The 19,906-nt window shown below is 46.5% G+C and overlaps 1 protein-coding gene across 4 annotated transcripts in view; it reads left to right on the top strand.

Annotated features, from left to right (window-relative positions):
- Window positions 1-19,906, top strand: part of EXOC6 (exocyst complex component 6) — a 300,123-nt gene that overhangs the window by 113,704 nt on the left and 166,513 nt on the right. For all 4 annotated transcript variants that reach the window (XM_069753785.1, XM_069753783.1, XM_069753784.1 and 1 more), the window contains exons 9-12: window positions 8,049-8,132; window positions 8,229-8,275; window positions 9,035-9,155; window positions 14,860-14,931. In XM_069753785.1, the coding sequence (XP_069609886.1) occupies window positions 8,049-8,132; window positions 8,229-8,275; window positions 9,035-9,155; window positions 14,860-14,931 (324 nt within the window). The remainder of the gene's footprint in view (window positions 1-8,048; window positions 8,133-8,228; window positions 8,276-9,034; window positions 9,156-14,859; window positions 14,932-19,906) is intronic.

Below are 19,906 nucleotides of genomic sequence, written 5' to 3'. Positions count from 1 at the left end.
GACTACAGAGATAAATTGTTGAAAAGCTGCAACGCAGGATAGTCCGGATGATGGATATGAATCTCCAGTCAAGTTCCAAAGAAATTCAAGCTGTCCTGCAGGCTCAGGGTGCATCAGTGTCAGCGTGAACTATTCGTCGACATTTGAGTGAAATGAAATGCTATGGCATGAGACCCAGGAAGGCATCATGTGGACAGATGACATCAAGATGGAGGTTTTTGGTACAGCACATCATCCCACTATTTACCAAAAACGGAATGAGGCCATAAAAAACAACACAATACCCAAAGTCAAATATAGTGGAGGTTCAAAGATGTTTTGGGTTGTTTTTCTGCATCTGGCACTGAGTGGCTTGAATGTGTGCAAGGCATCATGAAATTTGAAGATTACCAAACAATCTCCTGGGTTTGCGTCCTAGGTCATGGGTCTTCCAGAAGAGAATCACCCTAAACATACTTCAAGAAGCACCTTGAACGGATGGAAACAAATCGCCGGAGAGTTCTGAAGTGGCCAGCAATGAGTCTGGATCTAAATCCCATTGATCACCTGTGGAGAGATCTTAAAATTGCTGTTGGGAGAAGCCACCTTCAAATATGAGAGACCTGGAGCAGTTTGTAAAGGAAGAGTGGACCAGAATTCCACGGGAGAGGTGTAAGAATCTTGCTGATAGTTATAGGAAGCGATTGATTGCAGTAATTTATTCCAAAGGTTGTGAAACCAAATATGAAGTTGAGGGTGACAACAATTTTGTTCAGCCCATTTTTGGGGTTTTGTGTGAAATTATGTCCAATTTACCTTCCTCTGTTTTGTGTTGTTCCAATACACACAAAGGAAATAAACATGTATATAACCAAAATATGTGTAATTACAATAATTTTCTGGGAGAAATGCATCATTTCTTGGAAAAATTTAAAGGGTGCAAAACCTTTTGGCCATGATTTTTTTTTTCTTTTCTAGATAAATATAAATAGCTTTGCAGTAATTTATCAAAGAATATTCCTTGTGCAGAACAAGTTCACATTATACATGCCTTGACTGTGTCCGGGAGCATCCCTCCACAGGCTTCTCCTTCCACTGCTTTAGCTGATTGACAGATCTTACCCAGTGCACATCGGGACAGACCTGTCAGTCACCAGAAGAAGCAGGGAAAACCCCTATAGGGACCATAGGCAGAGACTAGCCGGAGCATTTTACAAAAAACTTCATCCAGGCTCTGATATGTGCTCTCATGGTTTGGGTACCATAAATCAAGTGACAGGTTCACCTCAAAGGTAATCTGTCAGCATGATCTACTTCTCCTCCCCCAAACTTTGTGATCCTGGTGCTAAAAGATATCATCCATGTCTTTACTTACAGTGGGTACGGAAAGTATTCAGACCCCTTTAAATTTTTCACTCTTTGTTTCATTGCATCCATTTGGTAAATTCAAAAAGGTTCACCCATCTTGACTGCAAAAAACAGAAATGTAGAAAGTTTAGCAAATTTATTAAAAAAGAAAAAATGACATTTCAAATGGTAATAAGTATTTAGACCCTTTGCTCAGTATTAAGTAGAAGCACCTTTTGAGCTAGTACAGCCATGAGTCTTCTTGGGAATGAAGCAACAAGTTTTTGACACCTGGATTTGGGGATCCTCTGCCATTCTTCCTTGCAGATCCTCTCCAGTTCCGTCAGGTTGGATGGTGAACGTTGGTGGACGGCCATTTTCAGGTCTCTCCAGAGATGCTCAATTGGGTTTAGGTCAGGGCTCTGGCTGGGCCAGTCAAGAATGGTCACAGATTTGTTCTGAAGCCACTCCTTTGTTATTTTAGCTGTGCGCTTAGGATCATTGTCTTGTTGGAAGGTGAACCTTCGGTCAAGTCTGAGGTCCAGAACACTCTGGAAGAGGTTTTCATCCAAGATATCTCTGTACTTGGCCGCATTCATGTTTCCTTCAATGACAACCAGTCATCCTGTCCCTGCAGCTGAAAAACACCCACATAGCATGATGATGCCACCACCATGCTTCACTGTTCGGATTGTATTGGGCAGGTGATGAGCAGTGCCTGGTTTTCTCCACACATACCCCTTAGAATTACCACCAAAAAGGTCTATCTTCATCTCATCAGACCAGAGAATCTTATGTCTCATAGTCTGGGAGTCCTTCATGTGTTTTTTTTTTAGCAAACTCTATGCGGCTTTCATATGTCTTGCACTGAGGAGAGGCTTCCGTCAGGCCACTCTGCCATAAAGGTCCGACTGGTGGAGGGCTGCAGTGATAGTTGACTTTGTGGAACTTTCTCTCATCTCCCTACTGCATCTCTGGAGCTCTGCCACAGTGATCTTGGGGTTCTTCTTTACCTCTCTCACCAAGGCTCTTCTCCCACGATTGCTCAGTTTGGCTGGACGCCAGATTTAGGAAGACTTCTGGTGGTTCCAAACTTCTTCCATTTAAGGATTATGGAGGCCACTGTGCTCTTCGGAACATTGAGTACTGCAGAAATTATGTCGTAACCTTGGCCAGATTTGTGTCTTGCCACAATTCTGTCTCTGAGCTCCTTGGCCAGTTCCTTTGACCTCATGATTCTCATTTGGTCTGACATGCACTGTGAGGTCTTATATAGTCAAGTGTGTGCCTTTCCAAATCAAGTCCTATCAGTTTAATTAAACAGAGCTGGACTCCAATGAAGGAGTAGAACCATCTCAAGGAGGATTACAAGGAAATGGTCAGCATGTGACTTAAATATGAGTGTCTGAATACTTATGATCATGTGATATTTCAGTTTTTCTTTTTTAATAAATTTGCAAAAAAAATCTACATTTCTGTTTTTTTTTTTAGTCAAGATGGGGTGCAGAGTGTACGTTAATGAGAAAAAAATGAACTTTTTTTGAATTTACCAAATGGCTGCAATCAAACAAAGATTGAAAAATGTAACCCCTTAATCCCATATGACGTACTATCCCGTCAAGGTGACCTGGGACTTAATCCCCAGTGACGGGATAGTACATCATATGTAATCGGCCGGGTGTCAGATGACTATCGTAGCTGACATCTGGCACTGTGTTCCGGGAGCGATCACGGAATGGTTAGGGCTAGGGTTAGGGTTGGGGCTAGGGTTAGGGTTACAGTTAGGGTTGAGGTTAAAGTTAGGGTTAGGGCTGGGGCTAAAGTTAGGGTTAGGGTTGGGGCTAAAGTTAGGGTTAGGGCTACAGTAAGGGTTGGAACTAAAGTTAGGGTTAGGGCTAAAGTTAGGGTTGGGGCTAAAGTTAGGGTTAGGGCTACAGTTAGGGTTGGGGCTAAAGTTAGGGTTTGGATTGCATTTACAGTTGAGATTAGGGTTAGGGGTGTGTCAGGGTTAGGGGTGTGGTTAGGGTTATGGTTGGGATTAGGGTTATGGTTGGGATTAGGGTTAGGGGTATGTTGGAGTTAGGGGTGTGGTTAGGGTTGGGATTAGGGTCAGGGGTGTATTGGGGTTAGGGGTGTGGTTAGGGTTATGGTTGGGATTAGGGTTAGGGGTATGTTGGAGTTAGGGGTGTGGTTAGGGTTGGGATTAGGGTTAGGGGTGTATTGGGGTTAGGGGTGTGGTTGGGATTAGAGGTGTGTTTGGGTTAGGGTTTCAGTTAGAATTGGGGGTTTCCACTGTTTAGGCACATCAGGGCTCTCCAAACGTGACATGGCGTCTGATCTCAATTCCATCCAATTCTGCGTTCAAAAAGTAAAACGGTGCTCCCCTGCAGACCATTCCATGTAAGTCTGCATTCCAAACGGCGCTCCTTCACGGCTCTGCATTATAAACTGTAGTGAAACACTTGGTGGGTCAAAGCTCTCACAACACATCTAGATAAGTTCCTTAGGGGGTCTACTTTCCAAAATGGTGTCACTTGTGGGGGGTTTCAATGTTTAGGCACATCAGGGGCTCTCCAAACGCAACATGGCGTCCCATCTCAATTTCTGTCAATTTTGCATTGAAAAGTCAAACGGCACTCCTTCCCTTCCGAGCTCTGCCATGCGCCCAAACAGTGATTTACCCCCACATATGGGGTATCGGCGTACTCAGGACAAATTGTACAACAACTTTTGGGGTACATTTTCTCCTGTTACCCTTGGTAAAATAAAACAAATTGTAGCTGATATTATTTTTTTGTGAAAAAAAGTTAAATGTTCATTTTTTTTTTAAACATTCCAAAAATTCCTGTGAAACACCTGAATGGTTAATAAACTTCTTGAATGTGGTTTTCAGCACCTTGAGGGGTGCAGTTTTTAGAATGGTGTCACACTTGATCATTTTCTATCATATAGACCCCTCAAAATTACTTCAAATGTGATGTGGTCCCTAAAAAAAATGGTGTTGTAAAAATGAGAAATTGCTGATCAACTTTTAACCCTTATAACTCCCTAACAAAAAAAAAAATTTTGGTTCCAAATTGTGCTGATGTAAAGTAGACATGTGGGAAATGTTACTTATTAAGTATATTGTGTGACATAACTCTGTAATTTAAGAGCATAAAAATTCAAAGTTGGAAAATTGCAAAATTTTTGCCAAGTTTCCGTTTTTTTCACAAATAAAAGCAGGTAATATCAAATAAATTTTACCACTATCATGAAGTACAATATGTCACGAGAAAACAATGTCAGAATCACCAGGATCCGTTGAAGTGTTCCAGAGTTATAACCTCATAAAGGGACAGTGGTCAGAATTGTAAAAATTGGCCCGGTCATTAACGTGCAAACCATCCTTGGGGCTTAAGGGGTTAAAGGGGTCTGAATACTTTCGGTACCCACTGTATCCAATGTGTTGCATCTTCATCAGAAAAAAAATTATGTTTTAATTCATATGCAAATGATGCTTACGATCTCTGGGCGTGTTAAAGCATTTTTCAAGGCTCTGTTCCCTGCCCAGCCTTTGCTGGCAGCTGACTATGCAGCCAGTAAGGGTACCGTCACACAGTGCAATTTTGATCGCTACGACGGCACGATTCGTGACGTTCGAGCGATATAGTTACGATATCGCAGTGTCTGACACGCTCCTGCGATCAGGGACCCCGCTGAGAATCGTACGTCGTAGCAGATCGTTTGAAACTTTCTTTCGTCGTCTAGTGTCCCGCTGTGGCGGCATGATTGCATGGTGTAACATATATCGTATACGATGTGCGCATAGTAACCAACGGCTTCTACATCGCACATACGTCATGAAATTATCGCTCCAGCGTCGTAGATTGCAAAGTGTGACATCAGTCTACGACGCTGGAGCGATATTGTTACGACGCTGGAGCGTCACGGATCGTACCGTCGTAGCGATGAAAATTGCACTGTGTGACGGTACCCTAAGGCAAGCAGAGGAAGGTGGGACTGGGTGGGGCATTGTACCATGAAGGCAGAGCCTGGGGAAGAAAAATAGAAGTTGTGGCAATTGGAAGAGGACGGAAAAACAAATTCGACAAATGGAAAAAATCACCTGGGAGGAAACTGTTTGAAGGACCCGTCCCAGGCAGAACGTTGTGCTGACAGCGCCGTAAAACTCATCTCCATTCTGAAGATAAATGTGGGTCCCACTTTGTGAAGATCCTGTGGATCTGTCATAACCGTCTGAGAAGGAATACCCCTTTATGTTTTTTGTTAGCTCATGTTGTAATATTTAAAGGGGTTGTCTGGCCTTAGGCTGCAAGCCTGCAGTCACTCTATGTGGATTTTCTTGTGATGGCGTCGTGAACTGGTGGTCATGTGACCGCAACTATGTGATTTGCATACTCCCTTCCACATTCCAACTAGACTTGTCCAGCCTCTCTCCATACACTTGCATTGAGTGAGGCGCTGTGCACGTCTAGTCGGGACATGACCGCATGTATGCAAATCGCAGTCATGTGCCCGCCACTCCTACCACCGGCACCAGAGAATCCTTACAGCGCGCAGTGCACGGAACGTGAGGATTCACAAGTCTGCAGTCACATAGAACGACTCCAGACTTGTAGCATAAGGCCGGACAACCCATTAAAATTGATTATTGCCATTTGAAGTATTGATAGCATAGCCGCAGTGTAGGCTATAAATGAATGATGCAGAGCGGCTATCTGATGCATCATCATCAAAAGGAAAGAAGAAATAAATGGAAAAGAGAAAAATTATTATTATTACATATATTTTAGTTTTTTTTTTTTTTTATTAATACTCTTATCCAAGTATTATTAGTAGAACATTAATTTCACTATTCCAATGTTCTAGTGATGGAGGACTCTGGTTACAGAGGGGTTTGTTCTCTGCACGGCTTTCTCTGTTCTATTTTTTTTTGCTGCTACTTTACCTTTTTTTTTTCCGCTTGCCTCTTATTGTGTTCCCGGCTCGGACACAGGGGGGGCGGGGGGGGGTGTTGGTATCAAGTAATGGAATGTTAAGTCACTGTGACCCAGCGATAACCTTGTGCCCCGAAAAAAAAAAAAATCAAAATGCTAAGCTGCTTTATTCTTCCTGCATACAAATGATGCTGTATTCAGTAGGTAGATGAGACGCGCGTGGTGCACCGGTGTCAAGCGCACAGATGGTTCTTTCTCTGAATGGTTCTTCTTAATGAGATCACCAGGATGTCACTTGCAAAGAAAGGAGAGAGGACTCTATATTAAAGGGGGAAATGAAAGGTCCCTGGAGCTGAGCTATATTAATGAACTGTATTGGACAACCTGTTTGGTTTTTTTTTTAGTTTTTTTTTTTTTTTCATTCATTTTCTAGCACCAGCTTGGTTGGCCACTTTATAAAGGAGAATGAGATAGAGCAAGCCTAGTCTGGGGGTCATACTTAGTGAATTAGATTAGAGTTATTGGGGGTTGACCCCATACAGTGTTCTCTTAGGTCCAGCATTATTCTGACCATGAACCATGTTGCAAACTTAAAGGGTTAATTTAATCTTAAAAGATGGAAAGTGCTAAGACAAATAAGCGACTTTCCAATTTACTTCTTATCAAAATTACTCACTGATCATTACACTTTTATTGGAAACAGCTTGCGGCCTAAAATACCGGCTAGACCGCAGCAGTGGCCGAACATGTGCAGTGCTTACAAGCTCTGTTCTATTGCGCTTGTAAGCACGGCACTGAATTGGGCTAGGATCACCAGAGCGCACTAGCTTCCGATGTCGGCCGGCTTCACCACTCCTCCAAGGCTGCCTCTTACAGCAGCATTGGGAACACACGGAGCAGACCAGCGGCGAAACAATGCTCCACGCTCAAGCTGTCAATCAGGTAGCAGCGCCTGCCTTTAACAGGCAGCAAACCGAGAGGCACGGGAGCGGCACGTTCCCGAAAAGACACCCTTCAAAGTAGCCATACACATTAGAGAAACGTCAGGTCAACACGAGAACTACCATCTAATGTGTATAGGGGGTTCCGACTCTCCATTGTTGACAGATGAAAGATTGAGCATGTCGGACCTCAATATGCTCAGTCCTGTTGTTCTTACAGGAGATAGGCCACTGCTAGAGGGAGGTGGCATGCAATGGTTTAATTTACAATCAGTGAGCTCAGTAGCCGTGCCCAAGTAGATGGCGCAAGCCTGTCAGAGCTAACTGATTGGCTGCAGTGTTATCTATCAGTCTGACGTCAACACTTTTTGATCATAGCAGACACCCGTAGAAGTAGCAGAGACTCGCCATTGTAAAGCAGTTTCTAAAACGGGAAAGCCCCTTTAATATTACTAATATATTCATCTTACTTTTCCAATACCGTCCACGACAGTACAGAAGGGGTTTCTGGAACTTGAATGTTTGTGAAGTATCTTTAGACTAGTTTGTCTACCAGGACCGCCATTGATCAGCTGACTGAAGAGGTCACGGTGCGTTAGAAGTGGCACAGCTCCATCCATCATGTAGTGGCCATGAAAGGTACTGCAAGCTCTCCCCCATACAAGCCAATCAGCTTGCAGTCCCTTTTATAGCTTACCAGTGGGGGTGGCTGAAGTTAGACCCTCCCCTCTGACTTATCCTATCCTTCATCAGGCCAGAAAATATGATGAGGCATGTTATACAATCAAATACGAAACTGTACGTCCTGATCTCAGACCAGCTTTGTATTTTTTCATTCTAGGGCGATAAAGAAGTCTTTGAAAACTACTATAGAAAACAGCGGAAAAAACAGGCGCGATTAGTCCTGCAGCCCCAGGCAAACATGGTAACTCTAGGTTTCCGCAGATGACAATGACGTGTGCGTGATCCCCAGATGGAGACGCTAATATGGCTTCTGTCTTCTTTCTTTCTTCTGTTCCAGCACGAGACAGTGGAAGGATATCGGAAATACTTCAGCCAGATTGTAGGGTAAGTTCTCATGTGGAGGAGAAGATGCATCTGGTGAAAGACGAGACTGATAAAACTCCGCCAAAAACTGGAAATAAATAAAATATTTTGACAAGTCTTATTGAAATCGGGTGTAATTATATTAAGGCTTCAAACATTTTTGCAGGAAAATGTTCATATTGTAATTATTCCTCAGGATGTCTCACTATAGCCGTTCTCGGCTTTCACCGGCAGTCCCATACAGAATAATCATAGGGTTGGGTGAATACCTGATCTCCTCTACATTCAGTACACTTTCTGTTCTTTGGATCACTGGAGCACTCAGAGGTCTGATCAAAAGATATCCCATATCCTATTGATAGAGGATAACTTAAAGGGATTTTCCTATTTTCATAAATTGGTATGGTCGGACAGTGCTTCTAAATACAAACAATTTTGCAATTTACGGCTTATTAAAATTTTCAACTGTTCTTGAGATATGAAGGTTTTTGTGCTTTGTTGCTTTGGAGACCATGACTACATCTTACAAACTAGACAGCAGCAGTGGTTGGTCTCCTTGGCAACAAGCTGTAAACAAACGTTAATATCTTAAGAAAGGCTGGAAATTGTTGTTTTTACAAGCACTGTCTGACAATATCCATCTATAAAATTGGGATTAACCCTTTTAAATTTTGGAATATATATATTAACCCAGGAGATGATCCACTACTGAGACTCTACTGTTAGGGCCCATCTTTCTTTCCTCCTCATGTGATGATCATGGCGTCCTTCTTGCTTTAGGTTTTTCGTTGTAGAGGATCACATTTTACACGTAACGCAAGGTTTGGTAACGGGATCCTACACAACGGAGCTGTGGACCATGGCCCAGTCCAAGATCATCGCTGCCCTCCGAACACACTCGGTAAGTAAGAAGGATCATGTCAAAGTGAGAAAGGACTCCTCCGCCATTGTGCTTCTTTTTGTAATTAGGTGTAAGAGACCTGCCAGGCTTTTGTGTCCTCCCAGAAGACTCAGGCTGTGAGTCGCCATTTACATAATCCTTCTCTGATTTACAACTGACTGGATCCTCAAAAACGCGCCCCCTAGTCGTGCACTTCAGAATATGCAGTTAATCTGCTGTTATTATTGCAATCTGTCCTCATTAGTCTCATCTGACCCCTTCATTAGATCAGACTGAATAGTTCAGTGTGGAGTGCACCATCAGGAAATAGTTCCTAATTATCATGCCAAATATCCACCCTCCAGAACCGCCTTTACTGGAGACCTTCACCTTTCATGCTGGTTAGTTCTCCCGGTCCTACTACCAAGCTGTATATAGACAGTTCGAGTGGTAGATAAAGCCGTTCCCTCTATTCAGCCGACCTGTGGTTATCTCTGAATGCTAGCTATGGTGGTGGCAACTGTCCCCTAAGAACAAAAGGATTGGGCATGTTGAAATGCATCTGCTCAATCCCTCTTTCACCTGACAGGAGTGTCATGATAAACATATGACTATGTGCATATGCTTAGTATTTGCAGCAGATTTTTCTGCCATGCAATCCAGAGTGTTGGTGGTAAAAATGCTATGTAGAATACATGCATTTTTATGTGTTTTTACTCTCTTTTCCATTGATTCTCTTCTCTCTCCTCTCTTTCTCATCTTTCCCCTCTCCTCATTCTCTCCCCTCTGTCTCCTCCCTCTTTCCTCTGTCTCCTCCCTCTTTCCTCTCTCTCTCTCTCTCCTCCCTTTTTCCCTTCCTCTCTCTCCTCTGGCTCATCTCCCCCTGCTTCCTCATCTCCCTCCCTTCTCTCCCCCTCCCTCCCCTTCCTCTCTCTCCTTTTCCCTCATCTTCCCCCTCTTCTTCATCTCCCTCCCCTCTCTCCCCTCCCTCTCTCCCCTTTTCTCTCTCTCTTCTCCCTCATGTTCCCCCTCTTCTTCATCTCCCTCCCCTCCCGCTCTCTCATCCCTTACTCATTCCCCTCTCTCACTACTCTCTCCCCTCTTTCTCTCTTCCCTCCTCTGTTTCTCCCTTCTCTCCCCTCCATCGCTCTCCTCTCCCTTCCCTCTCTCCCATCTGTCTCTCTCCCCTCCCTCTCCCTCTTCCCTCTCTCTTCCCCTCTTTCTTCTCTCACTTTCCCTTTCCTCTCTCTTCCCTCCTTCTCTCTCTCCCTCTTTTTCCCTTCCCTCTCTTTTCCTTCCATGTCTCGTACCTCCCTCTCCTTTTTCCCTCCCTTTTTTTCTCTGTCTTTCCCTTCTCCTCTCTCCTTTCCCTCTCTCCTCTCACTCCCCTCCTCACCCTTCCCTCTCTCACCTCCCTCTCTCTCACTTTCCTTTCTCTCTCTTCCCACCTCTATCCCCTTCCTCTTTTTCCCTTCCCTCTTTTCCTTCTATGTCTCATACCTCCCTCTCCTTTTTCCCTCCCTTTCTTCGTCTTTCCCCTCTCCTCTCTCCTTTCCCTCTCTCTCCACTCCTCTCCCTTCACTCTCACCTCCCTCTCTCTCCCTTCCCTCTCTCTTCCCTCCTTCTCTCTCCCCTTTTTCTTTTTCCCTTCCCTCTCTTTTCCTTCCATGTCTCGTACTTCCCTCTCCTTTTTCCCCTCCTTTTTTCTCTGTCCATCCCCTCTGCTCTCTCCTTTCCATATCTCCTTTCCCTCTCCCCTCCTCTCCTCTCCCTTCCCTTTCTCTTCCCTCCTTCTTTCTCCCCTCCCTCTTTTTTCCTTCCCTCTCTTTTCCTTCCATATCTCGTACCTCCCTCTCCTTTTTCCCCTCTTTTTTTCTCTGTACTCTGTCTCCCCCCTCTCCTTTCCCTTTGTACTCTCTCTTCCCTCCTCTCCCTTCCCTCTCTCACCTCCCTCTCTCACCTCTCTCTCCCTTCCCTCTCTCTCCCCTCCCTCTCTCTTCCCTCTCTCCCCTCCCTCTCTTCCATGTCTCATACCTCCCTCTCCTTTTCCTCTCCTTTTTTCTCTGTCTCTCCCCTCACCTCTCTCCTTTCCCTCTCTCCTTTCCCGCTCTCCTCTCCCTTCCCTCTCTCTCCCTTTCCTCTCTATTCCCTCCTTCTTTCTCTCCTCCCTCTTTTTCCCTTTCCTCTCTTTTCCTTCCATGTCTTGTACCTCTCTCTCCTTTTTCCCCTCCTTTTTTTCTCTGTCTCCCCCTCTCCTTTTCCTCTCTACTCTCTCTCCCCTCCTCTCCTTTCTCTCTCCCCTCTGTCTCTCTTCCCTCTCTCTCCCTTCCCTCTCGTTCTCTCTCCCCTCCTGCTCTCTCCCTTCCCTCTCTTTTCCTTCTCTCTCTCTTACCTCCCTCTCCTTTCTCCCCTTCCTCTTTGTTTTCTCTGTCGCTCCCTCTCCTCTCTCCTTTCCCTCTCTCCTCTCTTTTCCCTCTATCCTCATAAAGTGATGACAAACCCTAGCAATACACAGAGATGTAAAAATGCCTTTTAATGCCGTAGCCGTGTAATGGAGGGCAGAGATTTGGAGCTCTGTACCCGAAGTTTGTTAACATCTGTCAGTATGTATCCACCTCCATAGGGTAGGACCCCAGAAAAAGATAAATAAAAAATGTAAAATAAATAAAAAAAATACTTGGTATCGTTGTGTCCAAAATATCTCCATCTATCAAAATTTTAAATAATTTAAATCTTATGTTAAGCACTGAAAAAAGGAGACAAAAATCGGAACCCTTAAATTGCCGTTTTCCCCCCAAAATTCAATAAAACACAAATGTAATTTATACCCCGATTTAGTATCAATAAAACGTCCGCTCGGGTTGCATAAAAGAAGCTCAAAAAGCCCTCATATGGCTTTATAGGCAGAAGAATAAAAAAGTTATAGCTCCTTGGATTAAGGGAAGAAAAAAACGAAAGCGCAAAAGACAAAAATTCCCGGGTCTTTAAGACATTAAGCCCTTTCTTTGTAGGGATTAAATGAGGTCATCCGATTAAAGTGTCGCCCTCCCAGATCTCTCTCTGGTGATGGGTCGTCCTGTAGGGTTTTTCTGTTCTCCAGCTCTCGGCACGGCACTGCTCTGATTCAGATAAACAAGGACGCCGGCTTTTCGGTTGGGTCTTGGCAGCGATGTGCAGCGTTATTACCTCCTGTGCATCTGTACGACATGAAGGCTTCTGTACTCTGCACGCTCCGCAGATCTCAGCAGTGTGCATTGTTCCGCTCTCACCCAGCACCATTCGATTTTTCTGTGCAATTTTACACCTCTCTGAAGAAGATGGAATTGAGCCAAGCAATAAATTGTCTGAAATAGGAGAGATAAGCCTCCGCTGCCGTCTAATTCATGCCACGCAATTCATCTTCCTTCTTATCGTTATTTTATTGCAAGTGTTCCAGGGCTTTCCGTTGTGAACTGGGACTCCTCTTAACCCTGCTGTTGTCTTCGGTCTGGGGAGACCGATTTTGAACTTTGGTATTTTTGGGGGTGTTCAAGATGTGGTTCTGAAACTTGTGGTTGATTGACTTAAATGAGGATGGGTCGGTCGGCCACGGGTTTCAGAGCCGCATCTTGAATATTTTAAAGAATATTGAAGTTCAAGGTCGGTCGTTTTTGACCGAAGACAACAGGGTTAAAGGGAATCTGTCGCCAGTTTTTTGCTATCTGAGTGCAGCATGATATAGGCGCAGAGACCCTGATTCCAGCGACGTATCACTTACTTTACTGGGTGCTACAGTTTTGATTAAAAGCTTTTATCTGCTGCAGATCTAACAGTTCTCTGAGTGATGATCTCTGTATGACTCCGCCCACACCGCTGATTGGCAGCTATCTGTGTACACTGTGCATAGGCAGAAAGCTGCAAATCAGTGGTGGGGGAGAGGTTGGACAATAAAATAGGGATTGTAGAAAAACTACACCAAGGAGACCAGCAAGTGACACATCGCTGGAGTCGGGGTCATTATGCTGCTCTCAGATTAGGTCGCAAAGGCTTGGTTATAAATTCCCTTTCGGAACATACACCATGAAAATTGTGTGATTTTTCTTTTATTAGCCCTGTAAGGCAGCCATACACCTAATAAGAGTGGTTGATTATACAACCAACTAGATAACGTAGGAGGTTTTCCTGCAAAAAAAAATAGTATTAAAGCTGTTTAAATTAAATATGCAACGTACTAATATAGTCCATGTCAGAAAGGTGCCCGATTGTCCCCTATAAGCCACCGTCCGGGTCCCGGGAAATCCTCTTCTGGTCTGTGTCTGACTTGGGACAGTGTTTCCCAGTGGATTGGGACTGCGTGGGAAGGGGGCTGGCTGAATTCTCAGTTAATTAGTTAAACCAACCCCCAACATATCTCTACCATATGTAACCATTACTGTTTGCTGGGGCTCCCACTAGACTTGAGCAAATTGATTAGTAATACCTTAGTCCATCAGAAGTCCGGTGGACCAAGGCCCTGTGGACCACCTCCTACCTACCGGCATCTTCAGTGCCCCTCCTGATAAGGTGGCCTGGCGTGACATCATGCCACAATGATGACGTGGCACCAGACCTACTAATTCGGCTGCGTACCAGGGTTGCCGACAGGCTCTAGTTCGGTGGTCACAGACTGCTAACTTTGACTGCTGGATTAGGGTCCATTGAATCATTTTGCTCATCTGTAGATTCTTATCTCTGGGACCTGCATTGATATTTTGAAAGCTCTCGTTCAGCACTGTGTCCTCTTCACAGTTTTTCCTCTGCGCTTGGCCGCTCCCGACCACCTGCGGCAGAACGGCTCTATAGTAATGAATTGGAGCTGTGGTCTTCTCATTTTTAGGATTTCCAGCAATCATAGAATTATAGCCCCCCATTCACAATAGATTGTCAGCTGAACCTGACTATATAGGGTTCTGTCGACAGTCTAATGTGTTTGGGGCGCCCCAACTCTCTTCTGACATATGATCGGGTATATCTGATTTCGGACTGCCATTCCTTTTGTTCTCCAAGAGATATGCTTCTACCGGAGGAGTCTGACCTGTGAGAACATAGGAGTGATTAGGCAAGCGAGATCTCCTGTGTATGGAGGAGTTGGATGAGATCTCAGCTGGCCGAATGATCTGCAGAATCACCTGGCCATACACATTAGACTTGTGTCGGCCGAGCCCACCGATATCGACGGGTTCGGCCGATGGTCTAATGCAGTGTTCCCCAAGTTCGGTCCTCAAGAGCCTCCAACGGGTCATGTTTTCAAGATTTCCGTAGTATTGCCCAAGGTGAGAATTCCATCATCTAGACAGGCAACAATTCCATCACCTGGGCCATACTAAGGAAATCCTGAAAACACGACCTGTTGGTGGCTCCTGAGGACTGGAGTTGGGGAACACTGGTCTAATGTGTATTGGAGCACCATCAACCGATGGTCGGAGTAGATGTGAATCGCACATGTCCGATTTCGGACATACGCTATAAGCCGCCGGCCGATGTTTTAGTTGGCGGCTTCCTCAGAGCAAACACAGGAGGGCTCGGCCGAACAAGGGCTCCTGTGTATGGGAAAGTCTGGAGAGATGACTTTCGGAAGAACGATCTTCTGCCATCTAATGTGTGTGGACAGCCTTAGACAAGAAGCACGATTGCCAGGGCATTAATACTATTCTGTACAGGATCCATGACGGTATCTCTGCTCTTGACACACTTCTTCTCGTTGCAGTCGTACTGCACTGACCCCGATCTGGTGCTGGAGCTGAAGAATCTGATTGTGGTGTTCGCCGATACTCTGCAGGTCAGTGTCATCTTTTGCTGTTGTCTGACACCAGACATGGAAACCAATGAAATAGCCTCTTGAGTGTGCCCAGATGCGTGAGCGTGACATACATTGAGGAGATTTGATTTGGAGCTTTCCTATGAATCGTTTCTGAACCGTTACTTTACATTAAAGAGATTGGAGCATGAATGTAGGTTACTACCAATACGCATGACAGATGATACCTTCCTGTTCCTTGTGGAAAGTCTCATTGCTGGGAGCTCCACCAATCCCGAGAGCGAGGTTGTGGAGATCCCCATTCCTATTCTAGCTTTGGACTTGCATGTGCACCACTGCTCCAATCATGGACTGCTGGTGAGAACTAAGTACAGCACCTTCAACGATTAGTGTCTCGCTCCACAAGAAGCCCTTCGAGATCATTTTCATCATTTAACACTAATTGTTTTTAGGACCAAAATTCTCTGCCTTGGATCTTACCGCAGAGATTTCTCATGGAGTTCAATGTGGGGGTGTCAGTATTTTCAGGCAGAATGTCGTAATTTGCAGAGTAACTGTCATTTTAATTTTTATTTCATATGCCAATAGTTCACATGAAAATAAGAAACTTGTCATGGCCGAAAGTGTTGGCACACTTGAAATTGTTTCAGAAAATGAAGTATTTCTCCTAGAAAGTTATTTGCAATTAGACATGTTTTGTTATACTCATGTTTATTTTCTTTGTATGTATTGGAACAACACAAATAAAAAGAGGAATAAAAGGCAAATTGGACATAATTTCACATTAACAAAACAATATGGGTGGAACAAAATTGTTGGCATTTTTCCAAAACTGTGGGTAAACTATGTTTCAAGCAAGTGATGCTCATTCAAGCTCACCTGTGGCAAGTAACAGGTGTGGGTGTAACAACTCTGCCGGCATCACTGCATGGCCTCCCATCCCCCACCTGCATTACACACCAACTTACTCACTTCTCCGGGCCATGCTGTGAGTCCTGTCTGCTGCCGGCTCCATGCTGTGTGCCTCATGTCTCCTGCTTGCTCTGTGCATGCTTTCTGGCTGTGTGCATATGGGGGCGGCGCTGGCAACTCCTGATTCTTATTGAGACTGTGTGCACCTTCCTAAGGTGTCCCCAGCCAATTGCCAAGAGGCCCTAAGTACTTAAGGCATTCCTACCCCTAGAGGAATGCCTGAGCAACTTACTTCCTCAGTTAGTTTCTCACTGCTGAGGTGCCAGGTCCCGTCTCTATCTCTTGTGTTAGCAAAACAGTGGGGCCTTGTACCCTGGCCTGTGTGCTTGTTTCTGTGCCTTGTCCCGCTCCTGACCCTGTCTTTACCTTGTCCTATTCCTGTGTTTGTTTGTATCCCAGTCTTGAGCCTTCCTTATCTCTCTGTATGTTTCCTTGTGTTCACTCCTTCTGCTCTCAGCCCTGCCTCCTGTGACTTTGCGCTGCACTCTGCTCTGCATCCTGTCACTTTGCTCTGCTTCCGGCTCCGCACTCTGCGGCTTTGCTCTGATCTTGGCTCCGCACTCTGCAACTTTGCTCTGCTTCCGGCTCCGCACTCTTCGGCCCTGCTCAGCTCTTGGCTCCGCACTCTGTGAATTTGCTCTGCTTCCGGCTAAGCACTCTGCGGCTTTGCTCTGCTTTCAGCTCCGCACTCTGCTGCTTTTCTCAGCGCCGCACTCTGTGGCTTTGCTCTGCTCTGGGCTCTGCACTCTGTGGCTTTGCTCTGCTCTGGGCTCTGCACTCTGTGGCTTTGCTCTGCTCTCGGCGGCTCTGCTCTGCTCTCGCTCTGCGGCACTGCTCTGCTCTCGCTCTGCGGCACTGCTCTGCTCTCGCTCTGCGGCACCGCTCTGCTCTCGCTCTGTGGCTCCGCTCCTTGCGGTTCTGCCTTGCTCCGCTCCTTGCAGTTCTGCTCCGCTTTCGTTACGCACCTCGCGGGCCTTTGTCCTTACTGTCTGAACAGATCCCTACCTGTTCCCATATATCTCATACCTGTCTGTGCTCCTGTCCTCCCTGAATCAGTCCCTGCTCCTCCAGTCTGAACAGGTCCCAACCTGTTCCCATATATCACTCACTCCTGCCCGTGTTACTGTGCCTTCCGGGTCAGTTCCTGTCCCTTCTGTCTCAGCCGTGCCCGCCTGCCGGTGTCTCAGCCGTGCTCGCCTGCCTGTGTCTCAGCCGTGCCCGCCTGCCTGTGTCTCAGCCGTGCCCGCCTGCCTGTGTCTCAGCCGTGCCCGCCTGCCTGTGTCTCAGCCGTGCCCGCCTGCCTGTGTCTCAGCCATGCCTGCCTGTGTCTCAGCCGTGCCCATCTGCCTACCTGTGTCTCAGCTGTGCCCGCCTGCCTGTGTCTCAGCCGTGCCCGCCTACCTGTGTCTCAGCTGTGCCCGCCTGCCTGCCAGTGTTCCGTCCCCCAGTGGGATCAGCAGCCACAGCCAGACACCACCCTGGAGTGGTACCTGGCAGCTGCCATCCGCACAACCCTGACCTCACCATCGGAGGCTCCAGTGAACACCAAGGTAGCTACTTAGTCCCGCCCCTTCCAGGGTAGTCTGGTTTGTGGCACAGTGGGGCCACACCCCCACACTTCCCGTCTGGACGCGAGCGTGACAGTGGGCAATATGAAAATCACACCTGAAACCATATAAAAAGGGGAGAAGTTGACTCAATCTTTGCATTGTGTCTGTGTGTGCCACACTAAGCATAGAAAGCAGAAAGAGGAGAAGAGAACTGTCTGAGGACTTGAGAATCAAAATTGTTGAAAAATATCAACAATCACAAGGTTACAAGACCATCGCCAGAGATCTTGATGTTCCCTTGTCCACGGTGCTCAACATCATCAAGAATTTTACAGCCCATGCACTGTAGCTAATCTCGATGGACGTGGACAGCAGAGATAAATATCAAGGTTGCAATGCAGAATAGTCCGGGTGGTGGATAATCAGCCCCAATCAAGTTCCAAACAAATTCCAGCTGCCTGCAGGCTCAGGGTGCATCAGTGTCAGCGTGAACTATCCATCGATATTTTGAATGAAATTTAACGCTATGACAGGAGACCCAGGAGGACCCCACAGCTGACACAGACATGAAAAAGCTAGACAGTGGTTTGCCAAAATGTATATATTGTCTAAATGCAGCTGATGTGCAGCAGTTTCCCCCATCAGTCCTTTTTAGCTGGATGCCAGGCAAAGTTTACAGCCTCCTCCAAGCTCTGCCTCTGAATATTAGAGGGGCTTATGTGCCCCCTAAGGGTTATGCCTCACATGAAAGATGATAACTTTCAGAACGGTGAGGGTCCATTAGTCAGAATGAAGCGATGGCTGAACACGGCTGCTCAACTCGGAGACTGCTTTAATTGTTCATGTGCAGTCACCGCGCTTCATTCAATGGCACATTTTAGAGCCTCGATTTTGGTGTCCCAAAGTTCTACCCCACTGATTCACAAGCTATCAACTATTCTAAATTTTTATGGTCGCGATAATCCCTTAACCCTTTAGTGACCACCAATACGTCTTTTTACTGACTTGCAATATAATTGACTAGCATCCCTCCACGGGTGACAAACCAGCAGTTGTCAGCTGTACACTACAGCTGGCAACTTGCTGCATCAGCCACTATCAGTGTTAGTACTGGCTATAATCATTTAACCCCTTAAATGCTGCTGTCAATAATGACTACAGCATCTAGATGGTTATCAGAGTGTGGATTCTCCCTCTTTAACCCCATCGGCACCCTGAAATCTTGATCATGTGGTCCTGATGTTTGCAATGGCAATTCACGGCCAAATAATGGCCTTAAAGTCTGCTGGCCACAGGGACCTGTTAGAAGTTATCAACATTTAGATGGTGGGGAATCTTCTGCTGCAGCCAGACACTGGAGAGTGAGGAAGGGGAGGACAGGAGGAAGTAACTGCTGCAGCCAGACATAGAAAAGTGAGGAAGGGGAGGACGGGAGGGAAACTCCTGCTGCAGCCAGACACCGGAGAGTGAGGAAGGGGAGGACGGGAGGGAAGTAACTGCTGCAGCCAGACATAGAAAAGTGAGGAAGGGGAGGACAGGAGGGAAACTCCTGCTGCAGCCAGACACCGGAGAGTGAGGAAGGGGAGGACGAGAAGGAAGCACTGCTGCAGCCAGACATAGAAAAGTGAGGAAGGTAAGGACAGGAGGGAAGCTCCTGCTGCAGCCAGACACCGGAGAGTGAGGAATGGGGGGACAGGGGGAAGTAACTGCTGCAGCCAGACATAGAAAAGTGAGGAAGGGGAGGACAGGAGGGAAGCTCCTGCTGCAGCCAGACATCGGAGAGTGAGGAATGGGAGGACAGGGGGAAGTAACTGCTGCAGCCAGACATAGAAAAGTGAGGAAGGGGAGGACAGGAGGGAAGCTCCTGCTGCAGCCAGACACCAGAGAGTGAGGAATGGGAGGACGGGAGGGAAGCTCCTGCTGCAGCCAAACACCGGAGAGTGAGGAATGGGAGGACGGGAGGGAAGCTCCTGCTGCAGCCAGACACCGGAGAGTGAGGAAGGGGAGGACAGGGGGAAGTAACTGCTGCAGCCAGACATAGAAAAGTGAGGAAGGGGAGGACAGGAGGGAAACTCCTGCTGCAGCCAGACACCGGAGAGTGAGGAAGGAGAGGACGAGAAGGAAGCACTGCTGCAGCCAGACATAGAAAAGTGAGGAAGGTAAGGACAGGAGGGAAGCTCCTGCTGCAGCCAGACACCGGAGAGTGAGGAATGGGAGGACAGGGGGAAGTAACTGCTGCAGCCAGACATAGAAAAGTGAGGAAGGGGAGGACAGGAGGGAAACTCCTGCTGCAGCCAGACACCGGAGAGTGAGGAAGGGGAGGACGAGAAGGAAGCACTGCTCCAGCCAGACATAGAAAAGTGAGGAAGGGGAGGGCGGGAGGGAAACTCCTGCTGCGGCCAGACACCGGAAAGTGAGGAAGGGGAGGACAGGAGGGAAGCTCCTGCTGCAGCCAGAAACCGGAGAGTGAGGAA

Source organism: Ranitomeya imitator, chromosome 2 (genome assembly GCF_032444005.1).
Source record: "Ranitomeya imitator isolate aRanImi1 chromosome 2, aRanImi1.pri, whole genome shotgun sequence".
NCBI lineage: Eukaryota > Metazoa > Chordata > Amphibia > Anura > Dendrobatidae > Ranitomeya > Ranitomeya imitator.
The sequence above is the reverse complement of the archived record's forward strand: the minus strand, read 5'-3'. Positions and strand labels throughout refer to the sequence as shown.